The 23736-nt window shown below is 43.0% G+C and overlaps 2 protein-coding genes across 6 annotated transcripts in view; both read right to left on the minus strand.

Moving 5' to 3' along the window:
- Positions 1–15248: 15248 nt before the first annotated feature.
- LOC105416760 (uncharacterized) lies at positions 15249–18533 on the minus strand. 2 transcript variants are annotated; one of them, XM_011606122.2, is made up of 6 exons: positions 18377–18533; positions 17804–17902; positions 17285–17412; positions 17022–17183; positions 16530–16756; positions 15249–15871 (listed from the first exon to the last, which is right to left on the minus strand). In XM_011606122.2, exons 2-6 carry the CDS (start codon positions 17895–17897, stop codon positions 15769–15771), a joined length of 714 nt encoding a protein of 237 aa, XP_011604424.1. In that variant the 5' UTR covers positions 17898–17902; positions 18377–18533; the 3' UTR covers positions 15249–15768. The 2 variants fall into 2 exon arrangements, with proteins under 2 accessions (XP_011604424.1, XP_011604423.1); XM_011606121.2 differs by having other exon boundaries at positions 18116–18531.
- Positions 18534–19396: 863 nt separating this feature from the next.
- LOC101068603 (FERM and PDZ domain-containing protein 4-like) overlaps positions 19397–23736 on the minus strand; it is a 49546-nt gene continuing 45206 nt past the window's right edge. For all 4 annotated transcript variants that reach the window (XM_029840880.1, XM_029840884.1, XM_029840882.1 and 1 more), the window contains one exon: positions 19397–23724. In XM_029840880.1, the coding sequence (XP_029696740.1) occupies positions 20384–23724 (3341 nt within the window). In that variant the 3' untranslated portion in view covers positions 19397–20383. The remainder of the gene's footprint in view (positions 23725–23736) is intronic.

Consider the following 23736-nt stretch of genomic DNA (forward strand, 5'->3'; position numbering starts at 1 on the left):
AGCTGGCACGTCTCAATCCCAGCAAAACATATCTAATCAGGTTTGTTCCATCTGTTGATTTCTCCATTATTTTGCCAAAAGTACCAAGCAGCAGGGCATCGTGGTGATTAAAGACACCGCCCTTCAACAAGAGGATGCTGTGCTCAGGCCCCCCTGTTGACAAGCATCTGTCCTGTTGTCATGTGTCTCTGAACAACCTGTCCACTCATGGGAGGTCTGTTCTCTTTGTTACTGAGGGGGCTTTGCCTCAGTCTTCAACATGAAATGGGGAATTTAGGAGATATTGAGTCATGCAGGAGGGAACGAAAATACTCAGCTTGTAGACAACAGAGAAGCAAAGCAGTTAAGGCCAAGCATCACCTACAAAACTAGCAAAAAAGACCATTTGCTTCTAATAAAAAATATGTTGTCATGCAGAGAATTTTGGTCGGTGTTAAAATGTAATTAAAAGAAACCTATGATGGTCTTTGAAGCGCTTGGGTATGTGGATGGCATCCTTGACAAAATAAGACTTAAAATCTAGTGTAAAAGCTAGGTTTGTCAGCAAAAAATCTCAAGTGAGTATGACACGCTGGACTTTTTGGCATGAAAGCATGTGTAAGGTTCAGATTTACTGTTTGCTGAATTATTATTTACATATTTGCACATTTACATAGGAACGTTAGGGCACAAATAAACACCGAGCTAGGTTGTTGGATTTACCTCATCTGACTTGTGTTTGCCTGTAAATCCTGTCTTGTAATTGGTCAATTTTTGGTCATGTGGCGAGAAGTGTCAGGAGGTGTTGCAGCTGTGCTGGCTGATCTGCTGGAAAGTTAAGCAATGTTATACCAAATCCTGCTGTTCCATTTTATAAAGAGTGATCTATCAAACGACTAACGTAAAAAAAATCTGCTCTTGGTGACATAGAGATCCACATCAATTCAGTCCACAATAGCTAAGTGGACAAAGGCCCACAGAACCACACCAGTAGCACACCTATCAAAGCAAATAAAAGTAAATATATAACCCATGCTGGCCTCTCAGTGCTTGTAGACCATCTTCAAGGCCAAACTAGCGCTAGTGAACACTTCCAAATACCTCTTCTACAGCAAAACAGGTTTTGTCATGTGATTTCCAACACATCAAACACTGGGTTTTGTCTGTGCTGACAAAGCATTACCACGCCAAACAATTTCTCTAATTAGAAGCTCTCCTTTAAAGTCCAACTCCCGAATAAACAGATCAGAAACCAGGCGGATCTGATGGGGAAAAAGGGGTGATATTCGCTTGTTAATTCATAATTACCCTGAATTAATGATTGAGTGAGACTGAGGCAGGGGGCATATGGAAAAGGAAGGCTGCAGATGCTTCCGCGTGCCTGGGGGTGCTTCTAGGAATGGGAGCAACTCAGTGCCTCATCACACACACACAAACATGTCTTCATGCATGCCTATAAGCATAAGCACACACACACACATACAAATCTAACATGAACACATCCCTAAGAATGTTTTAACTTTATTCAGCCTTCAGAGCACATCAGACAATGTTTTCTCGGCTTAAATCTCAGTACTTGGACACCGATACCCTGAGGGAGAGGAAATCATGAAAACCATATTTGCTTCTCCTTGGATGGGAGAAAGCTATATGAAATAAAGCTATTTTTTTCATTGTATTATTTATCATTTCCATCTTTAGACATTGCTCCAAAGACCAATAATAACAGTTTATCCTATTCTGACAATCTACCGCAAGCGCTGATGCTGTACCTTAGCTTTAAAGGTGATTATAGCGTAAAAGAGCGTGTGGCGCCAATTGAAATGAAAACATCCTTGTCCAAGCATACTCCCGTTGCCGTGAGCAACAGCAGAGGGTTCCTCTTTCTTTGACCAAAAGTATTATCTGGATAAGCCACAGAGAAGACTTGATGGATTCGATTCTTAGTATAACGATATTGCACTTCCTATCTTCTGACACGCACCACAGCCAAGACACCGTAAAATAGGTGTCTAGACTAGAAAGTGGAAGTTTTTCTATTGGAACAGCCAGCCAGCTTGTAAAAAATGGGAATGCTTTTTACTCCCTGATAATCAAGAAGAAAATGCATGAAAATGAAAGGTTGACACTGAAGTTGACAGGACTCTTTTGAGATTATGATCGTTTTTACTTCCCCTCAAACAAAAAACAAACCTCTGAAAGTTAGTTACACAGTATTTCTACATGATTTCAGAAAAAAACAAGTATTTGGTAAGATGAGGCTGCATTGAGGCGCGCACAAGAGCAAAGGGCACAGATTTGTGGGCCATAAAGATCTGGTTTCTTTTATACTTTTGACAAATATCCCTGTCATCAAAGGTCACAGTCACCTTTGCGAAGGCAACTTAAGAATGGCACCAGAGAGCTCCTAAACCTGAAGGGTTTTGAAAAACGCAAGCCTGAATCATCAGACTTTTAACAGCGGTCATGTTAGCAAAGCTGCTCTTCCACTCACTCTCCAGGGTGTCGTCATTCACAGGGTAGCCTGTGGCAGACGGGCAGAAATTCAATTTTTCCCCCTCACCTTGTTGCAATTCACTCATCTCTCATCTCCGTCCATCTCCCGCTGTCTCATCCAGGAGACGGTGACGAGTTGACATCCCTGACACCGCCTCGCTTCGGCTGTGTGGATATTGCGTCCTTTAAAATAGAAAAATATTGTAATTAAGGGGCCATAAAAGGGTCTCAGAAGTGTGCTGAGAATATCAGCTCCTGTCTCTGTGTCTATTTCCAGATATCTTTGGAGTTTCCCAGAGCACCACTCCCCCGAGAACATTACTTGCATCAATATTAAATTGGATCTGTCTCAATATCTACTCACCACATACCGATTTATCTTTCAGACTACTTGATGGTTAGGAAACCTACATATTATTTTATGATAAAGGAGACTGTGGGGCTTAAAAAATTAAGTAGCTCAACATATTTGGGTAAAAATCCAAATTGCCTGGAGCCTCGGGATTTGAAATTCATCTCAAGAAATGTCATTTACCTCAATTTCAAAGTTTAAATCTTCACTGAAGCAGAAAAGCTCAAAAGAACCTAGACAGTGAAGATTTAAGGACTGCTGTAAATAATATCTTCTGAAATCAGTTTGGGGTCTTGGGGCTTCTCGAGGTTTATATTATCGCACAGAAGTTGCAGAGAGTTTTCCTATTCACTTTCAGCAATATTCTGGAGTTTTAATACAAGTCCCAAGCTTCTTCTGTGGCTAAGCATAATTTCAAGGATCGGCCTGGAAATCCTGGAAAGGCAATGAACAGAAGTAACTCATTGAAGAAACTCATTGAAAACCCTCAGGATGAATTCATTTCAAATCATTTGATTTTAGTTCTCCGTGCATTAATTGCTTATATGCATATATTTCAGGCTGCAGCCGTCTCTTGTGTCAAACAGCAGATTTCAAATTCTGCACAGGAAGCCTAAAACTTATCTCTGCTAATCTCATTCAAGTGCTTTCTGCTGGGATGGAGACAAGATTGGATAAAACAGAAACGGGAGTGAAGAGTTGTCCATCATACGCAGCAAAACACGTAGATGTTCAAATTAATTTGGTGTTGAAACCAATATAGGAAAGAGTGGAAGAAAAAAAAACAATCCTTTCAGTCAGGCTTCTTTACAAAAGTTGCACATTTCAGTTTACAATATATTCACTCTGATTTATTGGAAGCTGTTTATAACAGGGCGATATTTTAAATTAATTGAATTGTATTTATAAATGGACAGTCCTCCTCAAGGCTGGGTTTGGGAACTCTGTTTGACAGTTGACTCAATATTTAGGATGAAGTTACAGACACCCACATTGAGAAGCATCCTTATTTCAAGAGCAAACTTCACACAGCTTGGACTTAGAGGACTTAACTCAAAACAGGCTGTGAGAATCAGGGATACGAATCCCGTCAATCTGGGTGGAATTTGTACGCGGATTCCCTCATAGATCCCCGTGCATCACTAAAGGATATTACCATGTTACTCAACAGGCCATTCTATTGCAACTTGAATGACATCTTACAGTCTGTGCAACCTGGAGGTCTTGATAAAAACATTGCGGGTGGATCTGACTGAGCAGAGGTAGAAGCAAATTAAGTATTCCCAGGAGGTTATTAAAAATAATGAAGTCGACGTGGTGCAGCGCTAATAAGAATCCCGCGCTTGCTCTTTCTCACATCTGCCCTTTTCTAAATACACTTGTGAGACTGTAATGTCACTGCCATCCAGCTGAGGACTGCAGTGCCGTGCTGACAGCGCTCCTGCCAGTTTGCCTATCAAATTTTCAAGCACAGCTGTGGTTTACAATAAAACTTCAAGCCAAGCAAGCTATCAGGAAGTGAATCCAACAACATATACAGATCAAATGTGCAGCTGTGAAATGCCTGAATCAATTTTAAACATCTGTAATTAAGCGCTAATTAGTCTGTCGACTGAATGTTCTCATAAAGGGAGTATCAGTTAAATGCTAACAGACATTAGCGTTGTGACTGCAACAGAATAATCAACTTGCATGTGAGGTAAAATGTGACATATGTTTTGGCTTTTTTTTGTATGTCCGACTAAAAGAAGTGGTTGCTAACCGTTGATTATTGTGCCACATCCACGGCTCCCGAGCAAATGTACATTAAGCCTTTGGACCTTTTTTCGCTGTTTAGCAGTCAGGATGCTTTTGGACACATGACTAGTCCTCGTTGATATACCAGCCATGGGGTGCAGCCCACCAGGAAGAAGCAAACACACACTTTTTCTGTCATTTCTGTTTCTGATCATTAAGCTAAATCATCAGTGAATCATTTCGGAAATTAGCGGTGATACGAACAGACAGCTTTGACGAATGTACATCGAGCTGCTGCTCCTGCAGCGCTTGTGCTAATCTACATTTGTGGAGCAATGAGATGAAGCCACTTGGCCCTGGTCGTTATTACACAAGTGTCTGATGGCTGTCATATAGTACACACCTATACTAAATGTGCTAAAGTGTATCTTCAGAGGACTAAACCCAGAGGAATGAGGCCAAAGCTGCACTTCAGTGGCTGGTTGGCTTGTTCTCACTCTGATATCCCTGCTCGCCTCTGAACACAGATGGAGATTCATCTGTTGCCTGCTCCCTCTTGACTCCTTTTCCTTTCCTATTCCCATCCCCATCCCCACCCCTCTCAGGAGCTTGTCTGCCAGCAGAAGTCCTGTACCTCGCTGCGTGCTTATCAGACAGTTTATCCTTTTCCTGTGGGTGCCGTCCACCATCTGTGGCTGTCACAGACAATCGCCACGCCAAGGGTCCATTCCAAGTCATGATTTAGATGCATAGCCTCACCCGCGCTGCTCTATAAGCCCCCTCTCTCACATTTTCTTTTTCCCCTAATAGACAAGGGTTCCTGATCTTTACATTTTTCCAGACCCTCACATGTGGATGGAACCCATGCACAAAACAGATGCAGGTATTTTTTTTCTCCTTTTCTTTCTCTTCACCCCTTAACACAACTTTCAATGGACAAAATAGTCCCTACGTTCTACAATGCTTTGGCTGCGCTATGAACAATTCGCTGAGCATTTGCAAACATCCCCCATGAGGTGTTTTTACTCCGGGGGAGACGGTTACGGCAAGCAGGGCATTTTTAGAGAAAAACACAACATAGCAGGACGGGGGGATGTGTAGGACTGTCTCCAGAGTATCTGCCACAAATGATTTCTCATTTTTAACTCGTCTGGATCCACTTTATCACCGACCAAACTCTAAATCTGCCAAAACGCTAAGACACCTGAGCAGAGCAAATCTTGCTACTGCAAATTTGAACCCTAACCCTAACCCTAAAACATCCATAGCCACTTTTTCCTGCTCCTTTAAAGAGCTGAAAAGACAAAGAGAATACTTTAAATACCTTTGTTGAGCAAGGTATGATGAAATAAGCATTAGAGTGTGATTGCACACCCCGAATCGACGCTTCCAAACCGATTTCGCACTAACATCTGTGGTGAAGAAGCAGAAATAAAGAAGAAATGGGAAAACTGGGCCAGGAAGTGCACCTCCCATCCCAGCACAGCAGGTGAGTGAGACAAAAACATTTGTGTAAAGTCGTCCACATCTAGTCAGGCGGCAGCTACTCTTGGTTCATTTGTAGTTGCCGCTGATGTGTTAAAAAGCCATCTGTGATGGGGTGAGAGCCCCCGTAATGACTTCCTGTCTGTAAAGGAAGACTGGCGTGAAGGAAAACACAGGTGCATTTGGGAGTGGGAAGGCAGCAAATACTCAGGCTTTCTTTCATGTTCCCTCTCTGTGTGGCATGTCTGACATAACAGTTGACCTCAATACTCCAAAAGTGTCGATAAAAGCTAAATGACCCAGTCCAGCTGGCACTGTGCTCATATCCGTTAACTCATATCAATGAGGACGCATTGTTCCATGTGCAATTAATGCCACTTGTACTGCAGAGAAGGCTGAAAGGCAGTCTCGCACCCCCCCCCCCCCAAAAAAAAATCTCTCAAACCATAAAGCAGCGTTTGTTGGTTTGTCAGGTTTCCAGCTTGGACCGGACATTCAATATAAAAGTTTGTCTTTTCTGCTTTTTCTGGCAGTTGTTCCTTTAATTACGATCCATCACGTCAACTCCAGCCCATTTTACCAAATGGACCGCTAGATTTTCTTCTCACAGACCAAAACCAACGATCCGCTGCTCTGATTCCATTATTTAGAAGAGAAGATCTGGAACTAATGGACATCACCAATGCCAGAGGGACAAACAGGATAATATATTCCCGCACACTGTCAAGAACACCGATACATGTGCGGATTAGACCCAAATGCATGACTCCCCGACACACTTTGTTATTAAAACGACCTTCTCCTTTAAAGACAGAGGTTGATACAACTATTGCAGGGATGCACAGGCTACACTGGGACGGGAAAGACAATGAGACAGAGGTGGAACACATTAGGATGGGAGCAAACAACCACACAGGTGTGAAACTTTACATTAGGGCCAGCACAGCGCACGGCTGATATTTCCACATGTTGGCAAACCAGATTTTAAAGAAACAGACAACATCTAGATGTAAGTGTTCCACTCAACTGTGCACGTTGCCCTCAAAGCTGTATTTTTCCTCATGGCATAACTATTCATGCACGCATTCTTGGGAGACGGTGCCACTGAAGCAGATGCTCCACTGTCTTTCCATGTGTGTCCATTCCACTGAAGCGAAGGTCTCCCCTAGCGGACCGCCTCTACTGTACAATTGCCTATAATCATCTTTTCACTCAGCTTGCTGGGCTGTTAGAGCTTGACAGCACTCTCCTTGTCTTCTTTTAGTACATCGGCCTTCAGGTTCTGTGGCTGTAATTTTGCTTTCACTCTCGATTCTTTGGTGGCCTATCCATGTGACTCAATTTAAATTTAAGTAGGTTCGCAACTCTTAAATGATAGACTAAGACTCTCGCAATGTTGAAGGCAGACATTTGTAAACAAAAGAATTGAAAAATGATTTTGATGAATTGTCTAAGGCTATTCTTAATCATGCTGGTGTACCAAATTCCTAACCAGCGAATGAAACACTTATTTGAATCATGAGGACAAGACGTTTTCTTCTCTCTTTACTACAGAAGAGCAGTTTTCTTCACACAGCTGCCTGCTCTGCTGAGTGAGTGGGACTAACCTTCTGCCGACCCAATAACGCCACCAGGATGGAGATTATTACATGGGGAAAGAGGTAAAGTGAGGACAGGCGATAGCTGCAAACAAGTGCCGCTCAGCCATGAAAACTGCGGACGCCGCTCTGCAGTTTGTGAGCCCGCCACCCAATCAGACTGCACTAATGGCACATGACCCCAGGACGGGAAACCTTGGCTGGTGATTTTCAGACCTTGAAGGCAGAGCAATGTTCTAGGTGATTTCACTCTTCTTGGAAGTGACAATAGGAACTTTTTTGCTTTCGGTGTGTCCTCCAGTGTTGCACGTCATTAGCTTATTGCTATTAAAATGAACACATTTTATTGTTTGTAAGTGCAGACTGTGATGAGTTGTTGCTGTGAAGTCAACAGGAATCCGAATTGAACATTAATTGCATTGTCTAATGTTTTCAACAAAGGCAGAACAGTTGTTTCATTCTTGGTACAAGACAATCTTAATCCCATTTCCCCAAATTTTGATGACATTTGCCAATTACAAGAGATGAAACGTGGCCACGATACCAAGGAAAAGCCTCACACAGCAACATGGGGATGCAGTGTAATGATAACACCGGGAAACTATTTTTGTGGAGTTGGGTCTGACGGCTGTTTTTAACTCATTTTTAGCTCCAGAATCCAAAACTGATCTCAGTTTTCCTCTACCACATCAACTTTTTGAACTATAGGATCCCCTATAGGTAGTTCAAAGGGTCCCCTATATTGATAGCTGCACACACCGTCTCTATTGTGACTGCACCAACAAGTTGCCTGGTCGCTGTGGATGAGTCCAGTTGTAATTAGCTGGCAAGTCTCACAGCAGCTAATCAGTGGAATTGTGCTTATCTGGAGGGCGAGCTGTGGAGGAAAAAAATGACATGCTAGAAAAAAACTGACTGCAAGTTTGGAATCAGCATTTCAATTTTGGTTTTAATCACCATAAAAATCTAACTGAACCACTTTTTTTATGGTTACCATGTAATGAATGACAGCAACCCAGTTTTCCTCCTGGACCTTCATCATTCTGGTGAATGCAATGTGATTCACAACAGCGCAGATAACAATGAAGGGACACATGACCCTGAAATATGCTCCTAAAACCCTCCCTTGATAAAGACAGACCAAAAACATTACTGTAATCTATCTTTAATGTTTCGGGAAAAAAAAAATCTTTTTGTAGCTGAAATATGTTGATGAATACGTGCTGAAACCTTTGAGGCTGTCTACTCTCGCTTCTGCTTCAAATCAGGGTTCTCAAAATTGTTGGCATAAAATTCATGACATATATTTGTGCCAATTCATCCACAGTATATTAACTTGGGAATGAACACTGGCCACATCCACATTCATTTATTTAAAAAAAACAAACTTTTACTGTATAGAAAAGTGTCTTCTTTTTGTCACAGATCAGATTCTGATTCACCTGTATTCTGATTAATTGCTTGATTCACCTGCCTGCATGTTGTAATCCAGTCACTTTGATTCCTGTTCATGGAAACAGTAAAGTTGAAAGTTTAATCAGATTGTAGAAAGAATTCACATATACGTAAATGCGGCTTCTGTTTTTGTTCACAGTTGACGAGCACATTATGACAGTTAACATTCACAGTTACAAGTTTACTTTACACCAGGGGTCACCAACACAGTGCCCGTGGGCACCAAGTCGCCCACAATGACCACATGAGTCGCCCGCAAGCCTGTTCTAAAAATAGCAAAACTCGCAAGTGAGGTGCATCTAAGAAAGTTTTTTGTACCGCTATTTTTTTTTTTTAAATCACACCTGTATTTACATAGATTTTAAAATGACAATGTCTTAAAAATAAATAAAAATATAAATAAAGTGAAGGTGAACTCTGACCTAGTTCAAAGGTCAGTATTGTGCGCATGAAAGAACCTTTGTGCTCGTGGAGAATAAACTAGCGGGCAGTGAAGATGGTGAGTGGAGGGCAATTTTCTACCCCAAAAACATGGCAAAAAGAAGACAGTAAATTTATCATTTTCAAAGTGAATGGGAGGAAGAGTCATTTTTTACTACTGTGAAAGGAACGTGTGTATGTTGTGTTTGTGGGGCAACTGTGATGACGGCGAAGCAGCACAATGTGGAGCGACGCTTCACTACGCGTCATGAAAGCTACAATGCTAATGCTAACGACCCGCCGGGAAGCATTCTACAGTCAGAAGGCCCAGGAGCTAAAAAGTGTGTTTATAAAATGTAACAGATTTTGAGCAGAATTGCAGTAGATTTGTTCAGTTAAGATTTATTCAATATGAAGGTTATATTTTTAAATGTTGCATAACCTTTTAAAACATGGTTCAACATAGTTTATGATAAAATGGTTTAGTTTTTTATGGTTGAAAGGGTCTGGTGAAAACTCGGCATTTTTTTTTCTGATCAAATGTAGAAGGGATCATCTGAACAATTGCTGAGATTAATAATAATGTAGCGTGTTGGGGAGGGTCAGAGTGGGAAATTCCCAGCATGCTTTGTAGCAGTGTGTTCTGTGGGTTCTGGTTTGTCTTAACCCTGTTTTTTATTTGTTGTAAATGTTATCCTTTGTAACTTTCAATGTTAATGTTCTATTTATTGAGTTCTGGTCGTTAATGTGTTTAATTACTGTTTTAATTATTGTTTGCACCTGGACACCATAAGCGAGATTATGTGTGTCATTGAAGATTTCCCTTTGTTCGTGTGTTGTCCGTTGAGCGTTAAAGTGGTTATTTCTGCAGTTAAATAGCAAAATAAGTCGATTTAAGTCTACACCTGAGTTCGCAATAATAATAATATTAATGCGTTGAATATTGATATTATTTGTTACCCACTCTAAGTTATTCACACACACACACACACACACACACTTTAGTTATTTTAGAGGAGGGGGTCAAGCGGTTGCCCTTCACACGACTCGGTACCCGTGACGTAGCTCTTGGTTTCAAAAAGTGTGCCGACGTCGATCGCTGCGCAACAAACAAACAAATAAAATTTTAAAGAGCCGGGAACTTTCAATCAATGAGAAACGGATATTAACGCGACGGAGGCATATGCTGTTTAACACAGAACAATACATGGCTGACAGGAACGCTGCTGCAACGAAGCCCCCGTGATTTAGAGTTCTTGGCATTGGCGATTCACGGTTCTTCATTAACGGAGCGCCTTCACCGGAGCGCCAGGGCTCCTTTAATGTCGGATTTACGCCTTTAATTCAGAAGATCCGGAGAAAGAATGGCGCAGTTAGCATTTCCCGCCCGCGTGTCGCGATAGGGCACGTGCTTGGGACGCCAGGTGAGTGTAATTAACGGTAATTGCGTCGCTCCGAAGCTAGTAACACTTCAGGTGAGGTAGTAAGCGTCATGGAACACAGTGAGGGGTTGAGCAGCTCAAGAAGCCTCACCAGTTTCCATTCATCTCACACCTGCGCTGACATTTCCACACTTAAACATTTTGTCACCGTGTCGGTGGAGCAAAACCAGCATCCGCCTTCCAGGAGATCCCATTGACATAATTTTCGGGAAACGAGAGAGGGCCATTTGGGGTCAGGGAGGTGGGGGCCAGTTTGACCTGCTACACGGTCATTGCTTCGGGCTTTGAGGAGACATATTTCACATCAGACATAGCAGAAAGCACAGTTAATATTAATGCTTCATTCCAGGAGGCTGCCAGCTCAACCCTCAGATATCAACATGGATCTATTCCACTGATGCAAAGACATTCTCGGGCTCTGGGATCAGGCCTGCTGCTGGGGCTGCTTTGGTGCCTACAAACAAGAAAGCCTGTGATTGAGGAGCCAATTAGGCTTTATTGCGCTCTTATAGGTCCAGACGACATTATAGTTTCCCATGTGGACCATCTTGCAGTCATTTCATAATAGTTTTGTCTGTAGCCTGTATAGATAATTAGGACTGTTAGTTAATGAAAAACCAGTGGGAGACCAGTTTTTTGGGGGGGAGGGTTGCTTCAGATTGATTCATTTTTGTTAATATCCAGTTAGCATCTGTGGCCTCTAAAAAGAATACATCACATAAATTTGGGAACTCACAATCAAACTTTACAACCAAAGCAAATTCTGAGAAAACAACTTATTGTGAAAACTTTATACTTATAATAAATGTATCTGTATTCTAGTACCGAAGAATATTAGAATTACTGCAAGGAGATGAATGTTTTCCTAAAAAGTCATATATCAGTGTCCCACTTTAAACTTGAACAGTAAATAGGCTGCAGTCCAAATTATATGCTCTTTTTAATCCATGCAGAGGGCCGTGGGTTAGGATCGCCAAAATAGACGGTTTATTTACTGCAGTCTGACCAAATGAAATAGGACAAAATTGTACTTTTGGCTTATTGCATATGGGGATACATTATGTTTCTGACTCCTAGTGTATTAAGGCAGCATAGACTTTGGAACAAAGGCTCGTGTCAAGATTGCTCAAATCAAATCCAATCAAAGTTTATCTGGCACTTTTTATACAAGTGTACGGCACAAATTGCCGCACAGAAGGTAAAAACAGCAGTGAAACCAAGATTATCTGCACAAAAATACAGTTAGAAAACACAGAACCACACATTCAACCCCACTCATAGAGCAGTCGTCCCAAGGGACACGGCCGGGCGCTGAGGGCTGAAGTGAGGGACAAGCTACCTTTGGAGGAGCTGACTATATTGGGAGAGGGAAACATTTCCCTGATCTCTACCTACTCTCTCCTCTACCTGTCCTCCCCCCTCTCCCTCTCTCTACCCAGCCGGCCATCAGCAGGAGGGTCCCCTTACATGAGCCTGGTCCTGCTCAAGGTTTCTTCCTGTTAAAGGGGAGCTTTTCCTTGGCACTGTTGCTTGTTGGGGGTCAGGCCCTGGGATTCTGGAAAGCACCTAGAGACAATTTGGATTGTAACAGACGCTATATAAATAAAGATTGATCGGTCTGTGGGTCGGTCGGTCGGTCGGTCGATTGATTGATTGATTGAATGAACACTGGAGCTAAAACCTGATGGCGTGAAACAGTAACTTAAGGTAAATGGTATAACAGAGGAATAGGATGGAACACATTTATAAAGTAAGACAAGGCGATAGAGCAAAAGGCATAATGGTGACATTGGGCACAACATGTAAAGGCTACAAACTAAGGGTCTAAAACTAAAATAAGACCAACAATATAAAAACTAGAAACTGGAAACTAAATAAGGGTGGAAAAGGTATCCAAGATCACCAAGTCAGTTAAAATCACCCCACCTAACAGCACCCTTGAAATGAATCAGATCAAGTATGTTTATATCCAATGTAAAGTCTGGATGCACCTGGGGTCAAATGAAGCAGGTGCTCATGAATAAATACAAAATATGCACAGTTGTTTTGCAAGTTGGTTGCCATTTTTTTCTTCTAATTCTTCCTCTTCCGTTTCCTCTTCCTCCTCCGCCTTCTGTCAAAGTGTCAGTGATGAGAGCAGGACGGTGCTCAGCGTATTAATAATTCATTTGTTTAATCACATATTAATAGATATTATCTTATTCAATGTTAGTCAATGGACAATTTGTTTAGTGCCATGAGCCAAAAGAATAACAATGCAAAATAGTACTTTTACAACAGTAATTAAATAAATGGTTAGCAAAGAAATAAAAAATAAATAAACAAAATAATTCCTCTAAAACATAGCCTAAAACTATATTCAAATTGAGCTTTTTAGTTTTGTTGTTTTTTTGTATTTTTGCCAAAAGTAATAACATGCACAAAATAGAGAAGCAAGGTCACATTAAATACAGAGACTTTGCATAAACTTTATTAAAAAGGGCATTTTGAATAAAAACAAATATCACTCTGACCTCACTGCTATTTCTAGAGTTAAGTTATAGAAATATTTGGACAGCCACTGGTTCTTATTTTCTGCAAATGCAGAACAAAATGGGACTGCGAGAGCGTTTTAGTTGAAGGGGTCCCCACAAAAACCACATTTCCAGAATTTATGTGTATTTGTTTATGTCAATGGCTCCCTGGTGGCCACACACCTTAGTGGCTCCTCGCGCTGCAGGTCTGCTGGACATCAGCTGATGTCTCTGGACGCGGTTGGATTGGGATCATAAGCACTTTCTTTCCTGCTCGATTCAAATCAATTCATCTTTGTTTTTACAGCGTCGTTAACAATCAAAATTGTTTTTAGGCGATTTCCAGAATCCCAGGGCCTGACCCCCAACAGCAACAGTGGAAAGGAAAAACTCCCCTTTAACAGGAAGAAACCTTGAGCAGGACCAGGCTGATTTGGAGGGACCCTCCTGCTGATGGGGGGGTGGGTAGATAGAGAGGAGAGGGGGGGAGGCAGAATAGACATGGCCAACACTCCACAAGTTTACTTTATGCAGAACCTAAAACAAATGCACTGAGCATCAACCTATATTAAGAATGATGGAGTGGATGTTTCCAGTTGACATGCTATGCTAATTGTCGTGTGACCGCATGCTTGGCCGAATTCCCACATCCAAACTTTTGAGAGGTTTCACACAGACGTAAGCAGCCTGTCATTTTGTCGGCCTCCTGTCGGGGATTGCAGTTAGTTTTCCCTGCTTCATCTCTACGTGACCAGCTCAGCAGTCCACGCCGGAAACACAGAAGAACCGTCACCACATTGTCAAAATAATTGTACCTGTAGTTTGAAAGCCACAAGCTTAGCGGCACCAGCTGAGTTGGTCGAAAAACAACCTACAGTCTCTTTCTCCTTTAAAAAAAAATAACTATCACTAATGGGAATTTTCAGGAGTCACCATGTTTGAAACTTGTATCGTTTTCTGATTTTAGATAAGCTGAGGAAACACAGTTTGCGATATTTATAGAGGTAAAATAGAGAATTTACTCTTACAAAAGAGCAGAAGCTCTGAGGAGGCAAACAAACCAAGGTGGCCTGTCTTTGTAGTCAGTAGCTCTAAGATCTTGTCTCATTTGCAAAACCAACCTTTGAAAAGAAATATATCTATATCCAAGGCACAGGGAAGCTTCTTTTGTTTCATGCGAGTTGAATTCTTGGATTCTGAAGTGCAAGTTTGTCTTTCGTTCCAGGCTGGTTAACTGTGATTACCGGCACAAATGGTACATCAAAAAATTAATGTACAACATGTTCATCTTCAGAAAATGACAAAGACCCTGGAAGGAGTCAGACATCGTGCCAGAAAAGGCGCCTCAACCACTGAGGTAATATCAAGCTTTAATTCTTACCGAGATGTTCCACAGCTGGGAGTCTCCATGCGAGCCAGCAACCCCTCACCCAACCCGCCCCCCTACTGATTATCTTGAAATATAAATAGCTTTTAAAATTTAATATTCACTCTACGCAATGCCATGGCAACAGCTGTGTCTCCAGTGATGTTAAGGTTGAGCCTCCACTGAAGCCGCCGCTGTGAGACCGGCCGGTGAAACTCGGGCGCCACCTAGCGTCGATGACGGGCGACGTCCGATTGTAGGGTGACAACAATTCAATGCAAAGCGAAATGTCCCCGTCAGAAGCGAGGGAGCCATTGTAGGGCTGAGAAAATGCACGTCCACGTCAATAGTATTTGACAGGATGTGGATGAGCAATTTAGACTGTTCAAACCACAACACAATTCATACCTTGTCAAAAAAAAGGAATATTTATTTATCACAAAGCTTCAAGTTCTCAGGACATAAGACAGTGCAAACATTTGACAAACAATTCTCAGTACAGCCACTTTAAAAACACCATTTCAAAGTACTGTCAACAGTAACAAAGACGTATATACAATAATGGTCCAAAAAATAGGTTCATATATTCTAAAAATATGCAATTTAACTTCTAATGGAAGTGTTCAACATGACTGAGGTGTCTATGTATCAATACTAAATTTACTGGGAATTGGTCCACAACAGAAGTTTAACCCTGGCTAAAATATATATTTTCACTTGATATGAAAACACACATTGACAAATTAATTTTGGAACCTTTTCAGCTATTAGGGAAACACGAAGTGGCACTTTTGATTGCAACCCTGTGTTTTGTAAAGACACTCCAGTATATTATCCACTCTCACACTAGGACTTTTTTGGCTCTTTCACAAAACATAAATAAGTGTGTGTAATTATTTTCCAGCCGATTAAGGATGTTTGAGCTCTATTTTATTCCCATCGAGGAATCAAGGCCACATTCCATCAGCCTCTCAAGCTCCAGAATGGAGGGGACAATAGACTGGCTGTAAAACTGAGCCATCTTCAATCTGAGGAAAGAAAACAAAAAGAATCACTTCGACTTTAATGTGGAGAACAGGAGCAGTATCCACACAGACAATTTCTGAGGAAAACTTCAAAACAAACCACAATTTACCACTTATTCGTGGCATCTAGGATAGTTTACAGCTCAACCTAAGACTAAGTTGTGCACCCCTGAATTTAAACAGCCACTCAGACTGTTATTAAGCTGTTAAAATAAAAACGTCACACGAATGTTAAATTACAGAAAGCACAATCTAATATAGCAGACTCTGCCAAGTCCCCCAGCCAAGTTTCAAAGGTGAGGTACCTTCTATTTATCAAGTGGCAACAACCGGACTCCACGGGGATGTCGAGGCAGCATTGCTTCTCTGGGATACTTATGTCAGGAATTGGGTTGCCAACTGACTGACAGGCTTTAAAATCCTCTCAAAGTTAAATCAATGGACCCGTCCTGAGATCTTTCTACCCTACGCTGGTGAAAAACACCTGAGTTTAGGTGGAAAAAGATTCAGCCAGAGGTGAACACCATCAATCTGATTAAAATGTTGCTTCTCAAGTGATTACTATAGATGTGTACATGTTCTGAATACTGCTGGACAGTCATTAAAAATAAAAGAACGCGCCCTGGTACATTTCTGTGTTGTCCTTAACAGTGAGTGTTACCTTCTGAGCAGTTCACGTGCTCTGCCGGGCTGGGGGCGGTAGTGTTGCAGAGCTGCGAGGCTGTGAGCTGCCAGAATGCTGTAACACTGTTCACGGAGAGCGTTGTGGTTTGCTGTATCCCACTGTGGCAGCTCACTGGTGTAGCGCCACGCCATCAGTGTGTGCTCCAGCACAGCATCCCACTCCATTTTCTTCAGAAGAACCTGGCCCCACTCTTGACATGAAATCTGAGGATCAAGGTGACATAATGAAGCAGCCCACTTGCCAAGTTACAGAGGCAACGTTGGCAGAATGTGAAAATGGAATAAACAAATCAATCAATGGCAGACCCATTTTCTGACGGATTAAATAGCTCAACATGAAAAGCACAACAGGGGTTTTCTGGAACTGTCTTTTTAAAAAACCCCAGGCCTTAATTCATCCAACAAATTGCACTCTTCAGTTAAATCAGTAGGGTTACAGAGAAGGAAAATATGGCTCTAAAATACTCACTTTGAATGCCACCAGCTGTGGATATGCTTTTCTGTAACAATGAGCATCTCGGTTGGAACCAAACCGAGAGTAGGGTATAGACCTGTACACATTTGCTTTCTTTAGTTGCAGGTCTTCCTGAAGATACTTCAAATCTGATACCAGGATCCTGGGCTCTAGACTCTAGGATATAAATCAGCAGGTGATATTTTGCAGGGTCTGATCACATTTTGGGATGAGACAAAAACACATGTCTGGTCAGCTGAAATGGGTGAGAATCCTACCTGTTCAACCAAGATGAGGGATCTCATGAGCTGCGCAACCTGCTGTTCTGACAGAGGGGTGTGATCAGCCATCTTCTCACATTGCTCCTGCATCCTCCCGCTCCAGGCATCATCAACGGGCAGGTCCACTGCAAAAGAAAAGGAAAGTCTTACACGCCACCACAAATATCATATAAAGACCATCTTTCACAGCCCTTTAGGCCAGCCACACATTATTCGCTTTGACGATGACAAAATCTGACTCAACCAGTGTTTGTTGTCAGTGTTCATGGTTTACTCAGAATTACCCATCATATCAGAAAGATATCTATTCATATTACTGCCCCAATGGTTCCTTTAAGTCGATCATCTTTTTCTAGATTTCATTAGCCAACATTGCTTTGGAATCGCTGAGAAGAACTTGGAACGGTCATTGTCCCATCACTTTCTCAGAATTCACACAGTTTAAATTAAAAATTTAAAAATTGGGGAGGACACATTGTAATATGGTTAGGAAACTTCACAAAATCTCTTACTTACGTGGCTTTGAACGGCTTGTTGCTGCGTTTCTCCCCCTTCGAAGCAAAGACGGAGAGAAACGAGTACTTAGAATTTCAAGGTAAGATCTCCTCATGCGTGCTGTGAATGGAAATCAGAGTCCAAGTTTGAGCGATGTAGAAAGAGGGTTTAAAGCTAGGTGTCCACAATAGATGGACACAATAGGTAAATAAAGAATAAGTTAGTTAGCATTAGTAGTGAGGGGTGGTGTGGTCGTGATGTCATTAGCATGGTAGCAGCAAGTGACGCCTGATGAATTCACTGACAAAATAAGTCTCTCAAAGTTGCACTTACCTGCAATTTTAGGCTGGGGAGCAGGTATTTCCACCAAGGCGCGTCGTGACTGACACACAGCCGCCATTCTCATTGAACTGAGCGGCTAATATCCGAGCTAAATACCCGCTAAATGATGCTACGATTAGCCCAACTTTAACCCCCCCTTAACCAATGGGCAAACTCAAAACCAATAACTTTACCCGGTCGAAGTCGGTTATTTAGCTTCAACTCGGCGCTCAGCGCCACCTTTTCTGAAGATGTGGCGGTTTTTGGACTCACTTCGGTTTGCAGCGCACTTTTCTCGAATTTAAATGCCCTCTCGAAGCTCCGGTGACTTGCTTGACCGGCCGAAAACAAACTTTGGTACAAAGCTGTAGGAGCGCGCGACACGAGTTGGCGCGCGGGCGTGATAGCCGCCGTTTACCTCAGCCTGATTGGTCAACGTCGCCACGCGGAGGGAAAAAAAGGCGCCCGATATGCAAACGAAGCTCCACCCCCCCGTCGAACGGTTCCTCCATTCATAATGACGGGTGGAAAGGTCACGTGAACACTCGATCATAAATACAAAAAATATTAGTAAAAGGTACATGGCAATAACGAAGATATATATTCAAATTTAAAATCATGTATATTCTTCTTTTTATCGATGATGATAATGCTAATAATAGTAATAATAATAATAATAGTAGCAGTAGTAGTAGTTGTAGTAATGTTAATGTTAGGAATGACATAGCGGTATATGTATTCGGCTTGTGAGCCTTGAGGATACCCGCAGGTGTGTGTGACTAGTACCAGGTGTGGATACTACTGGGGCACTGTAGTTGTATTTGAAAGACAAACATTATAAAAGTAAAGTGTATGAAAAAAATAGTCGTCAAGCCTCTTCAATATTTCAACAAGTACAATATGCACCTGTGTTAGTATAAATTTCCAGTTATCATGGAAGAAGGAGCAGAGGTCATACACTGATGACTGAGCCAAAGAAAGAACATCATTTTGAAACTTACACATTATATAATATGATACAACCTGCTATAGTCAAATAATCAGTTTTACAAGTGTACAAATTGACAATGACTTTGTTATCTCTAATTTGTCAAGTTCCTGGAGTCTAAAAAGATTAGACATCCTGAAAAAAGAAACACAAAAAACTGTGGTCCCTTTTGATTTTCATATACAGTATATGTTCTAATCTATGGTTTTGAAGAAGCTATATCTAATCAAATAAAAACCAAATTCCCTCAAACTTTGTCGGTGTGAATTATAATTAAAAAATAAAAAGGCACAGTAAACTTTAAATATTCATAAATTGGTTTTTTTAATAGTTTTGTAAATTGTTCAAAATAAAAGAGGAACCTCCATAAATATAGTGTGGCACAATTCAAGCACATAAAATATTCTAAAGTAGATGATAAGAAAACAGGATGACTTAATATAATCATTTATAATCAATACAATGATTGATATTTTAAAGACTTCAATATTCTCTTCTCAAAATAGCTTACATATGGTATTATATATATTATAGGTTTAAAAGTAATTCTTTTCTTTTGCCCTTCTAACGCGTGTGATAAAATAATCTGTGTTTGCAAATATGAAGCTGTGGTGAATGCAGTGCAAGTTACATTTCCCTGTATTTTCAATGCGTTCCTCTCATCTCGTTAAACCAAACTGCATTACAACAGAAACACATTCAAAGATTTATCATAAATAAAATAGTTGCACTATTTTCCTCACTGGACTTACAGTGACACATTTTACTTACATTTCTATAGGTAACAACAACTATAAATACCTTTATTATTATCAAAACTGCACTTTTATAAACTGAACTGAAAATGATTTCACTCCACTCTTGTACAACATTAGAGCAAAATAAAGCTGAATACTCAATGGCTTCTTTAAACTGCTACAGTAAATAATATATTAATATTGTGTCTATGTACATTATATACATTTCTTCAAATAAATTACATAATACATAGGTAAAAGAGATATCTACTAGGTACATATTGTATTACAAAGTTATATGACAGCATGGCTTTTTAAGAATACAATACACTATTGTCAGAAAAAGCAAGTGCACTCAGATAAGACCGAATTTCAGCATCTCACTAATTTATGTTTGTTTCCATTCTGCAAAATCACGGCTGCCCGAAGCAAGACTCCATTCTGTTGATTTCTTTAAGGAGACAATTTAGATGAAAACTGAATGACAGATTTAAAAAAAAGTTAGATGCTGAAAGACAGTCTTCTGGCCACGCTATAAAGCACAACAAGTAGCCTCTACTTGCTAAGCAGCGTTTTAAGAGAGCGGGTGAGTGCGTTAGCGATGGCCGACATTGTACTCGAATGGCGGACCAAGGCTTTTACACTGTACTCACCTGGTGCTCCCACAGTGGCAGCCTCAGCGGCTTTTAGCAAACAGATATAGTTCATGACAACCTCATCAACCTTGGCCACGACCTCTCTCTGTTGGTGTGAGGCTGAGGCTCCCAGTCCCCGAACAAGAGCCATACACGCTTCGCAGAGACAGCATAGCACCTGGAAGCTACATGTTACAGCTAGCAGCATCTCCTCTGGGCTACCGTGGGCCTGTGCCATGCGTCTGCAGGCCCGGCCTAATTCTTTTGATTCCACTGAGAGGAGCTGCTTGAACTGCGACACATCCTGGAAAGGCATCTGTGGTCCACGATCGCAGCGACCCACACTGGACCTGACCAGCGCAATGAGCTCACTGGCATCCCGGCGGACATCGGTGAAGCCTGACGGGAAGGTGTACATGCGGTCCTTTAGCGCGTTGATTCGTGCCAAGCGGTCGCTAAAGCTCATGTTATTGAGGACTTCTCCGTACAGCTGCTCCCCGGCTGAGTCCAAGGCTGAGCCACAGGGCGAAGCAGCAGAAGCAGCGCCGTTATCAAAACTGTTTCCACCACGGCTTTGTCTGGGCCTCTCCCATTCGATCTCATCCTCCTCGCCGTCACTTTTACGCTTAAAAAAACAATAACTAAAGGGCCCGTTGCATCGCCACGGACTTGTGTCTAGTTTTTGAGAGCCCTTTATGTGTTTTGAATCCTTCTGGAGTGGGAACGCCACGGACGCCCTTCGACTGTCAACCCTGCTGCTTGTGGACCAACAGGTGGTGTTGGAAGACACAGAACCTTGGGAGTAGCTCTTCGACAGTCGCTTCCTTGTAGGCCTTCTCTGGACCTTCGTCTCACCTTGCTGGGGTGCAGGTTGCGCCACAGGTTGCTGACTCCGGCTTCGGGTCGGCTTTTCAAACAGAGCCTCCACGCTGCCAGAGCTGGCGGTGACAGTGCTGGAGCTCCGTGTGATCTCCCTGCCCCGCTGCAAACTACTGCTGAAGGGCTCGGTCTGACGCAGGGTTGGGGTAACGGGCTGGATGTGATTCTGGTTCTGTCGGAACTGGGTAGCGCCGTGGGTAGCGTTATGTGCGCATTCTGAGTTACCACTGGCTTGAGTGGCAAGAGGCAAAGGAGGAGGTGGCGGCGGCGGTGGCAGGGGAGGTGAAATTTGACGGTGAGGAGATGGTGATGAAATACAAGCCCGACTGCTGGCAGAGGCGTGGCTGGTGAACGCAGAAGAATGCTCCCTTCCTAGCGAGAGAGAGTTGAAATCTGCTCGTTGACCACCCACGTTGGAGGGAGCCTGGAAAGCAAGAGAATCATCGTTTTGGAGTGGGTGAGGTGACTGTCGAACTCCCTGTTTAGTTCTTGGGTCTGGTCTGAACCAGTCTTCAGCACTGCCCCCGGGCTGGCTTCTTGACCTTGGTGGGGGATGGTTGCTGCCGCCACTGTCATGGAAACCCCCTTCGTGGTTGTTTAAGCCCTCTTTCATATACATGGAGAGGAACTGCTCCGGATCCATACCACTCCGCTCCAGCTCGCCTTCTAGACCTGAAAAGGAGCTTCTCCTGTCAGCATTAGCTGCCCTGAATTCAAGACTGTCGTTTGACCTCTGGGAATGAATATCAGGGCTTCTTTTGAGTTTGGCAGGTAGTGTGGCTGAGTGATATGACTGAGGACTTTTATTTGTTTGCTGCATGGCGGCAGCACTAGGTGTTAATTGATTTGGACTTAGAAATGGAGATGTTACAGAAGAAGGCGCACACGGGCAGCGGGCTATCGTGTTTGCCCTGTTCTTAACCATTTCAACAAGCTGTGGGTTGCTGGTGATAAAACGCCTTGTGTCTTTTTTCACTGCCCCTCCCATGCCTGCGCTGTGGAGCTTCCCTCCCTGATGCATCTGACTGACTGTGAGATAGTTTATCAGCTGTCTGTAGGCCTCACTGCCCTCCTTTTGGTTCAGACCTTTTCCACTGGCCTGTTGTTTGGCATGCAGGTCATACTGTGGCCTTTTACCTCCAGGACCTGTGTTGTCCTTATGCTTAGATGGGGTCGCCGAGGAAGGGCGGCCTGCCTCAGCCCCTGCGCCCGCAGGGTGGATGTTGGGCAGCATTTTCCGAAGGAGGGCAGGATCTGCATGAGGATGGAGATCCTTTGCCTTCGTGTTAGGAAGGGTACGGGACATTCCAGTTTTGTTATCTTCATAGTTTAGCACCCTGAGTAATGACGAGGAGGAATTGGACAGTGGGTGTCTTTGCAAGTGGTGGTGTTTTGATTCACAGGCACCAGGCCCTAATGGTGAGTCAGTTGGCGTGGGGCAAGTGCTGCTATTATTGCTTCCACCAGCATCTAATGAGGAACACAGAGATCCCTGGAGGGAACTGTGGGCCTCCCCTTGCAAATTTGAAATCCTTTTGGCTAGATGGTATTCACACAACCTTGCGACGCTCTGCTGTCTAGAAAGCGGGGGGTGGTCACTTTGAATGTCTGAGCCCTGATCCGATCCACCTGCCCTTGATTTTTTGGTTGGGGACAATAATGACGCTACAACTAGATGTTCATCCTGCTCAACGGCTGCGGCTCCATTATCTGCACCGCAGCTCCCGAGGTTGACGTTCAACAGGTGGTCGGAGGTAGAGGACGGAGGGTGCGGGTTTCTACGATGGTCGCGAGGGAGGTTGTTCACAAGGCATCCGGCTTCCGAATTCTCAAACAACACTGGGTGCTGTCTTCTTTGACTTTCCCCACGGTCACAAAAAGAAGTCCGCTGGTCCAGGTCCAGACGGTTGCGGCTGCTCACACACTCCCCCCGATGTCCGTCCCTTGTGCTGAAAGTATTATACTTCCCACTAGAATCTGCGGACTTTCTCTGGTGCTTGCCTCCGGGCGTCGTGGAACTCGGGCGCTGAAGGGTTGATGAGAGGCTCGGCTGTGGCCTCACCTCCAAAGAGTCTGGCCCTGATGCCGCAGCGTCCAACTGGGGGCTCAGTCTCGGGGGTACCGCTGGAGGTTGGAGGTGGCGTGTCGGACTTTGGGGTTTTCTTGGCGCTGCTCCTCCTGTGCTCGGGGACACGGGGAATTCTGTTTTCTCCTCGAGTAATGGTTGGTATCCTTCTCTTGTGGCCACCAGAAGACGCATGTGGGTCTCACTGAGTTTATGAGAAGCAGCGAGCTCAAAGATTTCAGTCATCTCTGAGGAGTTGGTCTCATTACCAGAATCAGAGGAGGACACTGGACTAAAGCCTCGTGACATGTAAACTCCTGAAAGACACA

The sequence above is a fragment of the Takifugu rubripes genome, chromosome 8 (assembly GCF_901000725.2).
Source record: "Takifugu rubripes chromosome 8, fTakRub1.2, whole genome shotgun sequence".
In the NCBI taxonomy this organism is placed as follows: Eukaryota; Metazoa; Chordata; class Actinopteri; order Tetraodontiformes; family Tetraodontidae; genus Takifugu; species Takifugu rubripes.